This window comes from Eufriesea mexicana, unplaced genomic scaffold (assembly GCF_001483705.2).
Source record: "Eufriesea mexicana isolate 0111107269 unplaced genomic scaffold, ASM148370v2 scaffold953, whole genome shotgun sequence".
NCBI lineage: Eukaryota > Metazoa > Arthropoda > Insecta > Hymenoptera > Apidae > Eufriesea > Eufriesea mexicana.
Window position 1 is genome coordinate 742155 of NW_016909094.1, and position 18957 is coordinate 761111.

The 18957-nt window shown below is 30.5% G+C and overlaps 1 protein-coding gene across 1 annotated transcript in view; it reads left to right on the plus strand.

The window, feature by feature from the left end:
• The window catches only part of Ca-alpha1T (Ca[2+]-channel protein alpha[[1]] subunit T), a 295869-nt gene that overhangs the window by 79793 nt on the left and 197119 nt on the right, over positions 1–18957 (plus strand). The window contains exons 2-4 of the mRNA XM_017899591.1: positions 11403–11514; positions 15294–15427; positions 18028–18125. Of these exons, the coding sequence (XP_017755080.1) occupies positions 11403–11514; positions 15294–15427; positions 18028–18125 (344 nt within the window). The remainder of the gene's footprint in view (positions 1–11402; positions 11515–15293; positions 15428–18027; positions 18126–18957) is intronic.

Sequence of the window (18957 nt, forward strand, 5' to 3'; positions counted from 1 at the left end):
AAGGTAAAGAGTTTTAATTGGACAGAGGGTGTGACATAAGGACCTTTGGCTAAGGAGTAGGAAACTGTCAAGGAGCCGATTTCTGATGGTCAATGACGTGATTTATAAGTGCCGTCCGTCCGTCGCTTGTTGGGTCTGTCACAAGTGGGTCCCATCTGTCGCGTCTGGTGCTAGTAAAATTCCTAATTTTGCTTTACCTTTGTAAGCTTAATCCGCTAGAACGGCGTTGAGGCACATCGAACCTCCGGAATTGCAGTCGCGGTATAAAATATAAAATAAACCGTTAGGTCTGGAAAAAGTGTAAGCCTTAGAATAAAATTATGTTATAAACACGCTCTCCGGGACGGAACAGTTGTCAAGGACCACGCTTTTATAATTTAGGGGAGCCACGCAACTTAATTTTGGTATATAGAATAACTTTTCGATTTGCTTCTAGAAGATATCGATCGGTATACAATTTGTTTTTGTTGGCAATAGCCGATTCGCGATTTCTTTTGGTATCCTACGGTAGTATGACTTTTTATCAATGGAATGGAAGTTTTCTCGACATCTCTTCTATATTTACTTTTCAGCTCTTGCAAGCCGCAAGCTGCTCAGGCTCGATGTAAGCTATAAATTTCGCGTGTTATGCGATTAACTGTTAAATCATTTTATGAATCAAATTAACTCACAATCGTAAAAGTAGGTATACCATATTTGATAATGCGAAATGAAGGGGTCTGCGGGGGAGAGGAATTGACATTTACATATATTTCATTATGTAACTAAAAACCAACATCTGTTTTTAAAAAATAATATTTAAGTTTTATACATATATAGCAATCAAATTTTTAATGAGTCAAATTGGCCTTTTAGTGCCGAACGACGATATATCCTCGTTTGCTACACTTGCAAAAAGTGCCAACGACGATATATCGTTGCGTATGCGATGGCGTCTTATTCTCCGCATTGCGAGAAAGTTTTATCTTAAAATAAATTTATAAAACGTTATAAACGGTCTAATTTCGTTCAAGAATTTAAAAGATTGTTTTTGGGTTTAACTTTTTGTTATATTCTATGCTGGTTGGTGTCGAGGCTCTGTATACGCTAGAGCAATAAGGTAGAAACTCGACGCGGGATAGCTTCTTGGGACCGTAATCACAATATGTTTATGATAGTGTAGTGGGTGTAAGAACTGTGCTCTTTCAATTAGGTGCAGTAACGACGGTTTATTGACGCGAGTATGTGAAAAGGGCAAAAAAAAGCCCGGCAATCCGCGCGCGGTAAGAAAAGTGTTACGCGGTGTATGCATCGGTAAGCATCGATGCTAAATAAATTGTTCGTGTGATTAAAAATAAGTAAATATTACATATTTTTAGTAGGCAGATAACTGAATATAAATATTTATAATAATACCAAAATTTGTTTTCAGTGACGTTATACCAAATCCATTTGTTCGGTAATAGATCTGTCTGACGCTTGCCGTGCATCATGGAGTTATCCTTTCGTTCTGAGCTCCGATATTGGTTATTTTATTAAAAGTGATCGAAAATGTAATACTTATATTCCATACTACGTGACCTACATAAAACTGTGATCAAACGATGATTATTCTTATGTGCAAATATTGTTTCTAGAGGAGAAAAATTTCCATCCTGTTTCATATTGATGTTATTTGTATGATTTTCAATCGATATTGAAATACAATTGACATTGCATTATTCTTCCTTTCTTCCGTAATACGCTGCATTTTGAATTTTTTAAATATCACTCGTAGTTTGATTTTTATTAGCTTTTTCCCAAACCTTAGTAAATTCGTCAAATTCGTCCGGTTATCTTCGCATAGGCATTAAAACGGTTAATTAACTTCTTTACAATCCGATTATATGGCAACTGAGGGTCGCCTCTCGAGTGCAAAGGGTTAAGACAGTGATTTCTATGTATACGAAAAAATTGCTCCTAATGTTGCCTTTTATAATATATTTCAAGCTCGTTGAACTCAGCGCGGCACCAGATAATCGGCAACTTCGCTCAGTCGTTTAGCAGCAAACTTCACGGTACTTGGTGACGTGGCCAGATAGCACAGTGGTTTATTCTTTATAAACGCCGTAGTCGCGTGACGTTGGTCGTTTTTAAGCCTTTTTCGTGAATGGGAGCCTCGAAACGATCGTTCTTCCGACGATTACCGAAAGAAATATCATTCCGTGGTTTATCTGACACGAGGGGAGCCCTAAGTCACGCATCGAGGAGGATAGTGTTTAGGTAATAGTCACTTGGCAACCGTGATCGATCAGTAAGATTACCGTTGCGCCTTGTCTTATCGATCGATCGTTTTGTGACGACACGATGGTGAAATGTCAGAACACTGGCTAAATTGGTGCGACAGGGTGCTAATAGCGGTTTCGAATGGTCTCGAGGGTGTAAAGCATTCGCTGGATTAGATCGCTATATTTGGCCCCTTATTGATGGCAACGAAGGAATTATCTGGGGGAAATAAAAGATGGGTGATCGGTTGGGTCCATTCGTTGTATCAATTGGACGTAATGGCGGAGGGAAATGAAGGTTAATGTTGTTTTACGGATACGTGTTCGTTCAATTATTTCATAATCGAATTATCGCGGAAGAACGAGTTTTTCATTTCGACTTGTTAGCGTGGCACCATAAATCAAACAGACGTTCCACTGGGCCCTTTCTTTCGCTTTCCAGGCTTTCCATTTCGATTTGTCAGCGGGTCGTTATAAATCGAATAGACGTTCTTCTGGTCTTTTCTTCTACATACTTTCCAGCTTTCTTTTCTATATCGATTTGTAAACTACTATGACATAATATTCTACTATATTTCATCTAACTTTCTCGAGTTTTATGCTAGAGTTGCGATTTAGGTGATTATGGTAATTTCTGATGTTCGAATGGAATTAATCGAAATGAAATTCGGGAAATTGTAGGAAAATTATGTTTAATCATAAGAAATATTTTTTTAATTGTATAAATTGTATAAATATCTTAACGTTATACTATATATTGTAAATTGGTGAGGATTTGAATGGGTATAGTAATTTTTGACGTTTGAATGGAATTTGGAAATTATAGGAAAATTATGTGCAATTTATGGAAATATTTCTTTCTTCTGTACATTGCCATATCGTAAGATTCTACTATATTCTATGCAATATTGTACTGTTAATTGCTAGTGATTTACGTGTTATGCAATTTGCTGCTAGTGACCATAGTCAGAATCATTTCTGAATGAAATTAATTGAAATGCAATTCGCAAAATTGTATAAAAATCGTATTTAATTTTAGACAATATTTTTTTTCTGAAAATAATTGCAACGTAATTATATAGTATAGTTACCATATACTTTATGCAATATGGCGGAGTATTAACTAGCCGCTGTTAGATAGATATAGTAATTTTTTGCGTTCGAATGAAATTTGAGAAATTATTGGAGAATCATGTATAATTTACAAAAATATTTCTTTCTTTTGTAGATTTACTAGTAAATTTATAGTAATTTCTAAAATTGTTTAAAAATTGTATTTTATATTAGGAAGTATTTTTTCTTCTTCTATAAATTAGTGTGACGTAATGTTATACTACATTATTAACTGATGGCGATTTGAATGGTTATAGTAATTTTTGACGTTTGAATGAAATTTGGGAAATTATAGTGAATCATGTATAATTTACGAAAATATTCCTTTCTTCTGTAGATTTACTAGTAGATTTATAGTAATTTCTGACATTCGAATGAAATTAAGAAAAGCGAAATTTCTAAAATTATTCAAAAATCGTATTTAATTTTAGCAAATATTCCTTTTTCTCCTAAAAAGAACTGCAACGTAATATTTCCCTATATTTTATGCAATATGGCGGAGTATTAACTAGCCGTGATTTAGGCAGTTATAGTAATTTCTGACGTTCGAATGAAATTAAGAAAAACAAAATTTCTAAAATTGTTTAAAAATCGCGTTGAACCTTTTTTCTTCATTCATTGAAGACGACTAAAAGTTCCATGAATAATATATCTCGCCTAACTTTAGCAGGTGAATATTTTCGCTATATTTTATTCGTGAGAAGTTCTTAAAATTCAGGGCTGTATTTTTAGGGGTTGTTTTTCCAGCGTGTTTATCCTTTCGGTAAAAAGGTGCCAAGCTGACATTTATTTCTTTTTACACATTATTTCTTTTCTTCCTTGGTTATATGTTTATTTAAAAAAAGGACAAAATAACTTCAGCTATACACATTTGTATTACATTCAACGATTTCCTAACTTTTATTCGTTGAATTAATTTACGTTCGCGTAAAAGGTTAACTGAATTTCATTTAGTTAACACAATTTATAAAACTCCATTAACTATGGCTGCCACATAATGTTTGTAACAGAATTTTCATCGACCCTCTGAAAGAAGTATTAAATTCAGTTCTGCATGCTATTTTGTTTTTTCACTCAGTTAGCAGAATTCTGAATTATTATAATTGTGCTTACAATGCAATGTTTATAATATTTATAATAAAATTTTTATTGATCTCTATAGTGTTCGAAAAGAAATACTAAAGTCACTTCTTCTTTCTCTTTCGTTCTTTTTATTTATGCAGTTAATTCCATTTAAGTCATACAATATTATTTAATTTCGAAAAATGTCGTATTAGAAGGGTATTTAATTTTCATTAATCACTGCAGGTAGAATGGACAATAACTATACTGTTCGAAAAGAAATACTAAAGTCACTTCTTCTTTCTCTTTCGTTCTTTTTATTTATTCAGTTAATTCCATTTAAGTCATACAATATTATTTAATTTCGAAAAATCTCATATTAGAAGAGTATTTAATTTTCATTAATCACTGTGGATAGAATGGACATAACATGCGAGACCTACCTTAACAAGTAATTCACCAAATATATTTAAGTTAAACTATTTAAATAATAAACTGTTTGAAATAATAAAATCGGTAGATGGTGAAAAGGGAAAAGATAGAAACTAGATTGTTGGGGTAATTTAAAATTTTTAGAATAAATTTATATCGTTTCTTCTTTAGGTGATATTCTAGATTTAATGTATTTTTTGTTAGTGTTTCATTAGGTAATAAAAGAAGGTATGATAAGAAATAGAATAGACGAAAATTTTCTAATTAAATGGCTTCTTTTTTCAGTCGATTTAGTTAATTTTTTTAAACAAGATATCTTAAACCAAGAATTACTTTGTTTATTTTTATTGGATGAGATGTCATTTCTTTTTCATTAATATTGTTTCAATTGAAGTCATCACGGGTAGTGATTGTGGGTAAAATGGACAATAATGTCTTACACCTTTTTTTATTATTTATTTTACCATTTTTTTATTATTTTTTGTTAGTATTTCGTTAGCTAATAAAAGAAGGGATGACATAAAGTAGAGTAAACGAAAATTTTCTAATTAAATTTCTTTTTCCTCATTCCTTTTTCATTAATATTGTTTGAATTAAAGTCATCACGGGTAATAATTATGGGCAGAATGGACAATAATGTCTTACACCCCTTTTTACCAGTAATACATAAGGTACATTTAAGTAAATATATTTAAATAATAAACCCAATAAATAATAAAGTCACTCACTTCTTCATTCGCTTTGATATTTCTCAGAAAACGGTTTTTTTTTATTCTCGCACATTCTTCTAAATATTTTGCAAATATCATTCACACTAGATGGCATATTCGGTCACTTTATATATATATATATGTAGGAATTTTATTTTATTGGCTTGTTATTCCTATAAATTAATTCTATCTCTTCACACACTGACCTGATGACTACTCATTATCAAACCAACCACTCAATAACCAACTTAGTAACTGCTCTGTAACTGCCCGTTACAGCGTCTCCCCGAAGGAGGAGAAACTCCCTCTACCCCAAGGTCAAGGGTGGAGGAGACTCCTCCCTCCGAGTTAGCCCCTCCGAAGGGTCACCCTCGTGTGGGCCCTTCCAGAGAGGTGACCATAGCCGCGTTACCCTTGGTTTATTCCGGGGTTGCACGAGGCTACCTCACGTGGCCAGGCCCCGACCTCCTACGGCCCATCTAGCAGTGAGATATTAACGGGTCCTCTAGACTTGAGTTTCAGGCGAAGACAGTCTACCCGAATAAACGAACGTCCCTCGTTTACCATTCCTATATATATATTGTATATCGTCGCTAGGTCGATCTTAGTTGGCGACGATTAGTGACGGACGGTTCTTTGAGGAAGGTTGTGTCTAGCTTCGAAGTGTTAAGTGGACTGTATTTTAGTAGAACTCTCCTCGTGACTGTTCTGTCGATGGTTTTATAAGCTTAGTCTGTCTACTGATTGGTTGCGAATAATATTGGGGGTGTGTGCCAACTTCTAGCCTCTTTCGGTAGTGGTGGTTGTTTAAACAATCTGGGTCCCCATGTCCGTCGTCTTAAGGGTGATATATTGATCCTTGCTAAGGTTCATCCAAGTGGTGACTAGGTGATACCAAGTGTATACGAATCAAGGGGCTCTGGCAATAAGGACATAAACAGGCCTCCACTTAACTTGAGACGTTCGGTCCTGGGACAGCAACAATGGTAAATGAGGTGTTGAACGAAGACGCTACCCCGTGAATCTCTGACAAAACTGTATTTATTTCGCGGTACCAAGTATACTGCTGAAGGTCACACAGACTCCAACTGTTCTGCACTCCGACTATGACGACTGCTCCAGTACTCTCTCGAACTAACCACCGACTCTAACGACTAACTCGACTGATTCTACTAACGTCTACTAACTCGCGGCTACATCGGCGTTAGTTTTCTGTTTTTTAACCCATTTGCATCCAAGCGCGGAATATTCCACGAGCCACGACTGTCGTCTATCACCATTTTCCCATTATCAGTTGCCGAATATTCTTCATATGCCACAGATCACGTTTGATCCCTTTCGTATATCGTCACTAGGTCGATCTTAGTTGGCGACGATTAGTGACGGACGGTTCGTTGAGGAAGGTTATGTCTAGCTTCGAAGTGTTAAGTGGACTGTATTTTAGTAGAACTCTCTTCGTGACTGTTCTGTCGGTGATATTATAAGCTTCCTCTTTGGTCTGATTGGTTGCAAATAATATTGGGGGTGTGTGCCAGCTCCAGCGTCTTTCGGTGGTAGTTGTTTAAACAATCTTGGTACCCATGCCCGTCGCCTTAAGGGTGATATATTGTTGCTTCTTACGGTTTACCCAAGTGGTGGCTTAGGTGACAATGAGCGTATAGAAGTCAAGGGACGCTGACAATAAGGACACGAAACAGTTCTCCACTTGACCTGGGACATTGCGGTCCTAGGGCGGCAATACTGGTACTTGTAAAATTTCAGAGCCTTCACATTTAGATATACAGTCTGTCCTAAACAAAGGGATGAACGGAATACCGGAAACGACATTTCAAGGATTAACATATATTACATACTGCACAATTATAGGACAAATGAGTCACTCATTTAACCTCACTTACATATACCTTTATCTTATTTATTAATAAAATTATTGGAAAATTGTAGAATTTTTTCAAATTTCCTGTATAGTAAAACAAAAATATATATGCATATTAATAAATAATAAAAATATTAATATGCATATTAATAATTTTGCTTGTATGACAAATATAGCACATAATTCTGATATTTGACTAGAGTTCATGACGAGTTAGACTCGTTATTTTAGTGCAGAAATGGTGAACAGAATTCGAAAATCACTATAATTCTGCAATAATATAGTGTTTACATGAGAGCTTTTATCGATCCTTGAATTAGTCGAGGAGAAACAATAAAGTTCGTTCATTTTGCTCTTTCGCTTTATATTTTAGGGAGTGTAATAAAACATATCGTTTACAGAATTTCGTGAAGGCGAGACGATAGTATGTTGCATCATGTTATTGCAACACGTGCAAACGTTGTACCAGTAACGACCGCTTGTTCGCTTTTTCGCAAAATTCCTCGAGCTTCAGGGAATGAATTTTTGTACGAGTTTTATACAGATAAAACATTAAAAAGGATTACGTCATCGATTTTATATTTTTTTTTCGTGAAAAGTAATAACTTTAAAAGTACTTGCGACTGACGTGTGAAAAATTCTATGAAATTTTTGCTCCCCGTTTAAATATTACAACGATTTTTAAGATAGAAAGTAATTACTTGTTATTTATGTATGTTATTTGGGAAAATGGATAATGTTAGTTATTAATATTATATATATTTATTAATAATGGTTATTAATATTGGTGACAATTGATACTTGGAAAATAACAAACAAATATTTTGAAAAATATCGCGATGGAAGATATTCATTGTTATTTGAGTGTCTAGGAATCATGAAAAGTACTTTTAACTTTGCATGAAGGACACGGTTTTCCAAGTTTTTGAACGTGTAGCGGGCAAATCCAGCTTTTTAATCAGCAATTATTTCACTTTCATCACAACTGAAATCGCGCAAATCCATTTTCAAAATGGGTAAAATGCAATAAAATAAAACACAAGTCAAAACTGATCAAATTAAAAAATAGGATTTGAAAGTAAAGCGCAAGTTCCTTCAAAGTCACAGAATGCAGTTCATTGCAGTCTATCACGCAACCGAGATCACAGTCTCCCGCCTGCAATGTGTTAATTTCATTATTTTTGAAGGATCATATAGTGAATTTGGTGAATGCTTATTTACCTAATTTGTTTATTTTAATACGAAATTCTGAATTTCAAATTTTAATTTAGATTTATTGCTTTATATTTTAAAAAGATTTGTTAAATATTATGCTGAATTATCATTAATAATACAGGTATATAATATTTATAGTATAATATGTGAAATAGTATAATCCTTAAAAAAAGTAGAATAACGGACTCTCTGAATACTAGTTTTCGTCAATTGTAGAATAAAAACATATTTTTGAATTATTATTAATACATATTTTAAAGAATATTTTCATTTAAATAAAATTTTTATTTAGATTAATTACTATATATTTCAAAAGAATTTTAAAGATATGCTTAATTATCATTAATAATGTTTATAGTATAAAACATGAAATATTTTTAAAAAAATAGAATAGTTTACTTCCTGAATATTAATTTTGTCAATAAATATTAGTAGAGTAAAAATATATTTTTGAATTATTATTAATACATAGTTTAAAGAATATTTTCTTTTAAATAAAATTTTAATTTAGAATAATTGCTATATATTTTAAAAGAATTTTAAAAATATTATGCTTAATTATCAGTAATAATATTTATAGTATAAGACATGAAAAATCTTTAAAAAAATAGAATAATTTACTGGCTAAATATTAATTTTTGTCATTCAATATTAGTAGAGTAAAAATATATTTTTGGATTATTATTAATACATATTTTAAACAATATTTTCATTTAAATAAAATTTAAATTTAGATTAATTGGTATATAATTAAAAAGAATTTTAAAAATATTATGCTTAATTATTATTAATAATATAGGTATTTAATATTTATAGTATAATACGTGAAATATATTTAAAAAAATAGAATAATTTACTCTCTGAATATTAATTTTGTCATTGAATATTAGTGGAGTAAAAATATATTTTTGAATTATTATTAATACATATTTTAAAGAATATTTTCATTTAAATAAATGTTATTCTAATGTTACACAAATTCTCAGTTGTTGTAATATAAATATAAAACTCGTAAGATATTTGTAAACAGTACAGCAAAATAGTTTTCGTGAAAATCAAACTTTTTGGGAAAAGTTTATCACGGAGAAAGTTTCAAATTCGTGAGAAATCTGCAAATATGTAGAAATGGAAAAGTGTTTCCGTTATTGAGCATTGCCTTTTTTATGATTAAATAAAATTGCCAAATTCTAATTTTACATAATTCATATCAAGGAAAGTTCACTTGTTAAAGAGTTAATGAATCCAATTAATATTATAGTAAGGATGAACTTCTAATTAACTAACGTTACCTCCAGAAATAATTGATGAGAGCTTTGTCCCGTAATTGCTTGCTACACACAGCACCGTTCGTAATTATTCAAACGACACGGAATTTTGACATGGATGAAGTTGTACAGCTGTGCTTCGGGCTAACAATTTCGTTCTTGGAAGACGAATGTGTATTAGTGCTGCAATGTTACTAAAATGCAGGATGGCATAAAATTTATTCGAGTAATATCAAAGATTGTTAACTTGCTAACAATTTATTATCACAGATATTTTGAAACATTCGTATTTAAATATCTGAATAAATTGAATTATTATATATTTAATTTATATATTATATATAATTTCAATTAAATTATGCAATTATTAACAAGATATTCACGACTTTTAAAGCCATGGAAAAATGCAATTTTATCAATCCATGTACAATTTTAATTAATTCATTATAATAACAGGGGCATTTGTTTAATTTATTTAATTTATTTGTATATCTATACAATCGAATACAATTTATTATCACAGATATTTTTAAACATTCGCATTTAAATATCTGAATAAATTGAATTATTATACATTATATATATACTATATTATAAATTTATGTAATTTCAATTAAATTATGCAATTGTTAACAAGATATTCATGACTATTAAAGCCATGGAAAGATGAAATTTTATGAATCTATGTACAATTTTAATTAATTAATTTATTTTTATAATAACCTAATATTATTAGATGCATTTCTTTAATTTATTTAATTTATTTGTATATCTATACAATCGAATACAATTTATTATCACAGATATTTTTAAACATTCGCATTTAAATATCTGAATAAATTGATTTATTATACATTATATATATACTATATTATAAATTTATGTAATTTCAATTAAATTATGCAATTGTTAACAAGATATTCATGACTATTAAAGCCATGGAAAGATGAAATTTTATGAATCTATGTACAATTTTAATTAATTAATTTATTTTTATAATAACCTAATATTATTAGGTGCATTTCTTTAATTTATTTAATTTATTCGCATATCTATACAATTGAATACATTGTAATGAAGAAGATTTAGTCTGTGTAATTTTATATCAGGAGAAATAATTTCGTGTCTTCGTCTCATAAAATATAAACAAGTGGAGTACTCGATGATAATGGATTAGATAGTAAGATGAAGACAAAATTAAATCTTTTGTTAATATTTAATGTTATAAAATATAAAAAAGTCGAATACTAGATGATAATAGATAAGATAATGAGATTAAATATTAGCAAAAGACAAACATCTCCTAATCATTTTCCATTGAAAATACGATATTATATTTTATTCAGCATAGAGAACCTTTGAAATAATTAATATGACGTGGTGGCTGTTCACAATTTAAGCGATGACACGTGGTTTTTACTAAGATTATTTATATTAACTCCAATTTAGCATCGAAACATGGTATTTTCCTTAATATTAGCATCACGTGGTTCGAAAGAGTGAGCATGATGGTAATTCTTCTAAACTGCATTACATTGGGGATGTATCAACCCTGTGTGGACGATAAGTGTGTAACGAATCGCTGCAAAATACTACAAGTACGTATATTTACTTATTTATTTACTTCTTTGCTTATAGATATCAATTTTATTACGTATATTATTACGAGTAGTGATGTAAGCCAAAAAGTTAAGGAATCCTGTACCAGAAGAAAGGTCAAGTGATGAAAGTCATAATATCGAGTACAAAATTTTTTAATAATAAACACAAATTTTTAAATAGTCATTTGATCGATCATGGCAGATCTAATATTAAAAAAGAAAACGAAAAAGAAATCACACAAAAAAGGAAGTTAAAAGAGACCCTGTGTTGCATAAAAATAAAGTAATGAAAACCATAATGTCGAATACAGAATTTTTAATTAAAATAAATTTTGAAACAGTCGTTTGGCGGGATATGGGAGTTTTTAATGTCCGAAAAAAGAAAAAAGAAAAAGATAAGAAAGAAAAAAGAGATCCAGTATTAGAAGGCTAGTCAATTGATGAAAGCCATAATATCGAATACAGAATTTTTAATAATAAAAAAAAATTTTGAGACAGTCATTTGATTGGCATTGTTATATGAAATATTAATTTAATGTTAATAAAAGAAAGAAAAGACAAAAGGACAAATAAAAGAAGAAGTAAAACTCAAGAACGTAATAATTTTGAATAAAAATAAATTTTGAAATAGTCGCTTCGTGAGATATGATAGTTTTAATATCCAAAAAAAAAGAAGAAAACAAAGATCCAGTATTAAAAGGAAAATCAATTGATGAAAGCCATAATATTGAATACAAAATTTTTAATAATAAAAAAAATTGTTGGGACAGTCGTTTGATTGTTCATGTTATATTTAATGTTAATTTAATGTTAATAAGAGAAAGAAGAGGAAAAAGAACAAATAAAACAGGAAGTAAAAATCAAAAACGTAATAATTTTTAATAAAAATAAATTTTGAAACAATCACTTGGTGGGATATGATAGTTTTAATAACAAAAAAAAAAAGAAGAAAGAGATCCAGTATTAGAAGAAAAGTCAAATGATGAAAGCCATAATATCGAATACAGAATTTTTAATAATAAAAAAAAATATTTGAGACAGTTATTTGATTGGCCATGTTATATTTAATGTCAATTTAATGTTAATAAAAGAAAGGAAAGAAAAAAGGAACAAATAAAAGAAGAAGTAAAAATCAAAAACGTAATAATTTTTAAACAGTCACTTGGTGAGATATGGTACTTTTAATATAAAAAAAAAGAAGAAAGAGATCCAGTATTAGAAGAAAAGTCAAATGATGAAAGCCATAATATCGAATACAGAATTTTTAATAATAAAAAAAAATATTTGAGACAGTTATTTGATTGGCCATGTTATATTTAATGTCAATTTAATGTTAATAAAAGAAATGAAAGAGAAAAGGAACAAATAAAAGAAGAAGTAAAAATCAAAAATGTAATAATTGCATCGCGTTTGCCTCTGCACGCTCGTTTTCATTTGTCACGACGTTAAGTTCGAATTTAGCGAGGCAAAAAAAGTTGCAATTACAATTCCGTGCGTCACGATTTATAAGTTGCTACGCTTTCGACTGCAGTCCGCGCGATGGAATCGCAACGCCCTCTCTCTTTCGCCCTCTTTATGTCCCGCGTGCAACCACGGCTGTGTTGAATAATTTTAATTAGTGATACGACTTAATTACTAACCTGTACAGAATATGCGTATAGAATTTACCAAGTTATTAACCCGTTTTCTCGCTCTGGGTCAGGCCTCGCATTCGTATGTTTCCTATTGTTGGTGTCACTGATCTATACACGGGACTGTGTAAAAGCATAGACTATAAACCACGAGAAAATGTTCTCTTTGTTCCACGTGCGAGATACTCGCTGTTGTCTCCATTCTTTTGTGGATATTCCGTAAGAAGCGAATCGGTAATTATTTTAGGCGAAATCTTCTTAATTATTTCATTTTTAAATAATCGATATTTTCTGCGACCTCATTTTGCGCTTTCGACAGTGGTGATTTTTTATTTCTTTTTTGTAACTAGGTTCTCAATTAGTTGTCACTAGTTTGTTCTTTTGCTATTGCAGAAATTTAATTTTCGTTTTCTTCTTTGGCTTCGAGTAATTTTATTATTTTATTAATGTAATTATAAATAATAATTTCGCTATTCAATGAATCAAATTTAAATATTTGTATGTACGAAATCTTAGAACTTTATTAAAGGTTAAGTAGAATAATAATTGAGTTATATGTAAGGGTGGACGTATTTTGTAAATTACCTTTTACGAATTTGCTTTTGTTTTTAAAAATTTTAATTCTTCCTTTTGTTTAAATAAATTTTGTTCTTTTTCTAAATACTATTATTAGTATTAGTGTTTCTATATTATTTATCGTATTTTTTTGTAACACGTATGTTATTATTTTATTATGATTATTTTTAATAAAAAATATTTGAAAAATACAGTAATTCATTATAAAAATAAAAGAGGATATTTTTATTTCTAAAATATTCAGTGGAAAAGATTTTAAATAATAAAATAATAAAAGATATGTACAATTAAATATAGTTAATTTGTAATTTAATTTAATTTTTGTACAGTTTAAAAAATGTCTTAGAATTTGGTGATGATATTATGTAAAGCACGTTGTATATGTTTTATAATATTCAGCACATAATTCTATTTATTAAACATGAATCTTACTTCTTTATTCGAAAACTAATGCAACGATAGTAACATCTAAAAAGTATTTTCTAATTTTATTTTTGTAGTGTAGTATAAAGTCGTAGTATAATATATTTTCCTAAGAATATTTTTAATTGTCATTCTAACCTAACAAATACAAGTAATCTAATAGCAAAATTTTTGTTCGCGATGTATATATAGATATTTCACGATAGTACTTAACCTTCGACACTGTTGAAATTAATATTAGGTATATAAATTAATTTGGTAGCTTTGGATTCAACTGTTTCTAATAAGGATTTTAAATTGAAGTATTTTCTGATATTATGTTAGTTTACGTAACATTATATGATTTACAGTTATAACTAACCGAATGGTAAACATAACCTTAAAAACCTAGTCGTTTTCAAATTAGTTATTAACAAGATCATACATATTAGTTACTACATTTTGTTCGTATTTGATCTAAGAGAGAGTCAATAGAATGATAAAATTAAAAAAAGAATTTTTTTTAATTCATTTCAATTGTCGTTCATTTATAACATTTCCCAAATTATAACGAAAAGATACAAAGAATAAATTTATCGAGTCAAAATGTCATATTTTAACCGAAGAAAATTCGGTATTTGTTTACGAAGTGGATAGATAATATAGAAAATAATGGGCATGATTTTGACTAGTAAGTCAAATCACGTGACCCGCGGTAAAACATAAAATTTCGTATAAAATTGTCTCGAATAAATTGACTCGCTCGATAATTAACGCATATTCGATAACAGAAAATATTGAAACTATTTCACTCGAAACGACGACTTACTCTATTTTTAATTTGCTTGTAAAAAAAAATAAAAACAAAAGATAAAAGAAGGAAGCAAAAGACGGTGGAAAGAAAGTTTCTTCCGAACGTTCGGGAGGTCCGGAAAAAACAGCGAAGCACAAAAGTCGTGGCGCGGGAATTGATTAATTGCACTGTTTGTCCTGCTTTTCACGTTCGGTTTTACACGTCGAGCAGAAAAGGGAAGCAAACACGAGAGAGCAGCAGTTGGTGGTTCGACAGCTAATGGAACTCGCTGCTCTAGTATCCTTGATCAATTACGCCCGATCAGGTTAAGCGTTTTCGTCTAATCGGCTCGCACGCCTCCTTCTGGCTTACAGATGTTCGACGACATCATTTTCGCCTTCTTCTCCCTGGAGATGACAATCAAAATGGTCGCGATGGGCATATACGGCAAAGGAACGTACCTCGCAGACTCCTGGAATATATTGGACTTCATTATAGTAGCGGCTGGGTGAGTGTTTGTTAATTATCTCTTGTTTCGGTATTCGTCATGCGCACTGTACTTACCACTTTCTTCGTGGATCGTGTTAAAACGGCGTGATTTTAACCCTCGTTTGTAGCGAGAGTCCCCCCGTCGTGTGTATACGTCGACAGATATTGCGCAATACGTAAAAATCTGTCCTCGCCGGCTTCGCTCGTGAGCGAGGTTCGGTATGTTAGGTTAGGTTGAGCGACGCGCGACGGGTATAGAAAGGAGTGAGAAGGGGAAGGGGAATTGCTGTGACGTTCGGGTTCGATCGGGAAGTAGGATGCGTTCGTTCTTGGGTAATTTTTATCTTGGTAGATGTCGACGGAGTCGCGCGAAAGTTTCGCCTTAATTCCGTCAATGCCTTTAAGGCCACGGAGGCGGGAACGTGCTGCGCGGGAAGTTTACCGTGAAATAAAGTTTCGCGGATTGAATGATGTCACGCGAGCGTACTTAATCGTACCGGTTCTATAACACTTGGGAGCTTGTGAAATTGATAAGGAACTCTTGCTATATTCTACGTGAGCCATTCGCGCTTACGAATGTTACGTTGCCTTGTACAAAACTTACATCAAGATGGCTGAAATTTTTTATTCCTTTACTTACACTAGCGTCCGATTAGGATTGAACTGTGAATTTATTTTGTAGGTATTCATCTATGATACGTATTATTTATAATTTATTTACCATTTATTTATTTATAATTTATTTATTAATGCAATTATTTTATGTATACAGGGTGGCCAATAAGAATTACTATTTGGTATAACTGTATAACCTGTTGATTAGGATTGAAAGAATGATTTAAACGAAATTTTTTGTATTCGTCTTCTACTCGGTATATTTTTTCTTATATTGTACATTATATTTCTTTTATGCTATTTTGAAGCCCTTAGGAAGACAAATTTAATAACCTATGATTGAAATGAAAGGGAAGGTTTTTGGATAGTAATTTTTACAAGGTAATGTGAAAGGAAAATACAAAGTGTAAAATGCAAAGCATTACACTATCAGAACAGTAAAATGTTTTTATTTACATAAATTATTTAAATAAAAAATTCCTCATTAATGTCAATGATATTTTAATTTGTCCTATTATAGAAAACCTAGTTCCAATAAGCCATTTTAACACTATAAACCAAGGTGAGAATAATTTTGTATTTGCACAAATTGTTTGTACAATTGTATAACTGTACATGAAGGATGATGAAGATTGAACAATAGCTTCAACATTATATATTTTTCATAATTTTTTTGACTAATGTAAGTTTTATATATATTCATTTGACAAGTATCATATAAACATTTGCATTTATAATAACTTTTCCACGAAAGAAAAAATAAAATATTGTTTAATAGTAGTAGTGAGGAATTTTTTATTTATATAAAAAATTTGAAGGAAAGAGTATTATATTGTCATTCCAAATATTTGTTCTTATACCTATTGCAATTTTAAAGAAATTTTAAAGATGTATAGGTGAATAGAACACCTACATACAGATAAGGGGTATTTTCACTCTAAATTGTGGCTAGTAAAAAAATAATTTGTTGGAAATCGTAAGAAATGTAAAACAATCACAAAGTTTAAAAAAATACGAATTTTTGAGTTACCTAATAACTTTTGTTTGAAGAAAAATTATTTTTAAAGGGTGAAAATATTTAAAATTCGTCGATCAGAAAATTTAGAAGATATGAAACTTTTATAATTGATTTTGTGATCGAGTAAATTTAATTTTTCAAAAGTAGCACAATTGCATTTTTAATATCGTAAATACATTGTATAGCGAAAAATTCATCTACTGTAATCTTCTTGTTTTTTAATTACTTATTATTATTATCAATTATTGATTTTATTAATAATTTTTTCTGGTAAAGTCTACTTCCCACTGATGTTTGCTGATAATAAATATACCTGATAAACGTTGCATTTTTTAAAAATTATACGTCCTTTCGAAAAGATGTCTGAGGGATATGACATAGCGTGGTTGTCAAAATAATGTCTCAAGAAGAAAGAATATTTACATTGATGCAGAAAAAATTTTTTCGTGTTTATATATCTTTTTTTGAATTGGGTAGCATTTATTTTTGTCTCCTTTTTATAAGCTCAAGCAGCAGAAATATTTATTATTTTATATCTATTTATATCTGTTTATCACATTTTTATTTACGTTTATTAAATACGTATATATGTTTTCATAAATATATTTGCAAGCCAAAGAAATCGAAAATCCCACGCGTCGCAGTATCAAATTATTTATTCACAAACAAATTTGTTTCGAAGACTATTAAATTACGAATCGTACTTAAATTACCTTTAGAAATTTAATTTAATTTCAACGTGATTCCGTGAAGTTTTCTTCGTTAAGCTCCCATAATTTCAGGTATTTTATTCGTCCGAACGAAATCTGCAATTTCGTTTCAAAATGGGTTGTTTCGGCGAAACCATTTCAATCGTGACACACGTTATATCCGCGTATTGAAAAGCGTAACAGCGTAGAATAGATATTTACGAGTAAAATGAATCGTTTGACGCGAAGGTAAAATAAGAACTGTAATTTTATTCGGGTCTTTCAATTTTATTTCAGTGCTCTGGAATATTGTTTGAACGTGGAAAACATGAATTTATCGGCGGTAAGGACAATAAGAGTCCTGAGACCTCTACGCGCCATCAACAGAATTCCAAGTGAGTACGAAAACAACCATCTAGTCTCGTGTGTCGAAAATCGCTGATTTTTCTACTTAAACGATAAACAGTCGCGAAATATATGCGAACCATATACATACGTGTACGCGTTTAAGCGAACCCAATATCCGGGGAAATTTATTTGCTTCAATTTCCAAGCAAAATTCCAATCAAGCAGCTTACATCGAATAAATTTGTTATTATGCAAAAAACAATATTTGTCATTGCAAAGTGGATTGGAATTTACGGTATGAAACAAAAGGGAGGTGGTTCTTCGTGCAAAAATAAGTCGAAAAAGAACAAATAAAGTTTTATCGTTGCTTTGTTTACGAGGAAAGTGATTTTCGTTGGAAACGTGTGCAATTGAATACAAATTGATCCTTAACCTAACCTAAATCGCCAGACGAAATTCTTTTTTCTTGTTTATAGAGTTTCGCTACAAAGAACATTCCCGTAACGCGATTTAAATCTTAAAGGAAAACCGGAATTTTTCCCTTTTACTTTTCCATCTAATTTACTACTACTTTTAGCACAACTTGTATATTTTATGTTAACACTTTACTACTACTTTTCCCCTGATTTACTAACAGTAAATTCCTAACCTCACTTATAAAATTTGAATAACTCGTAAAAGTTAGTATTATTCTGGATAATAATATATTTTTGAATATCTGGCAGAGGAAACATTAAGAAATAGAAATAGATGTATTTGATATATTTTTAGTAAAAATTGTCGTTCTAAATTTAATTTTTTTTTCTATTTATGAAGTGCTATTTTTATTTACAAAGATTGTTCTATATCTATTTATAAAGTACTAAGAAAGACTTTCTT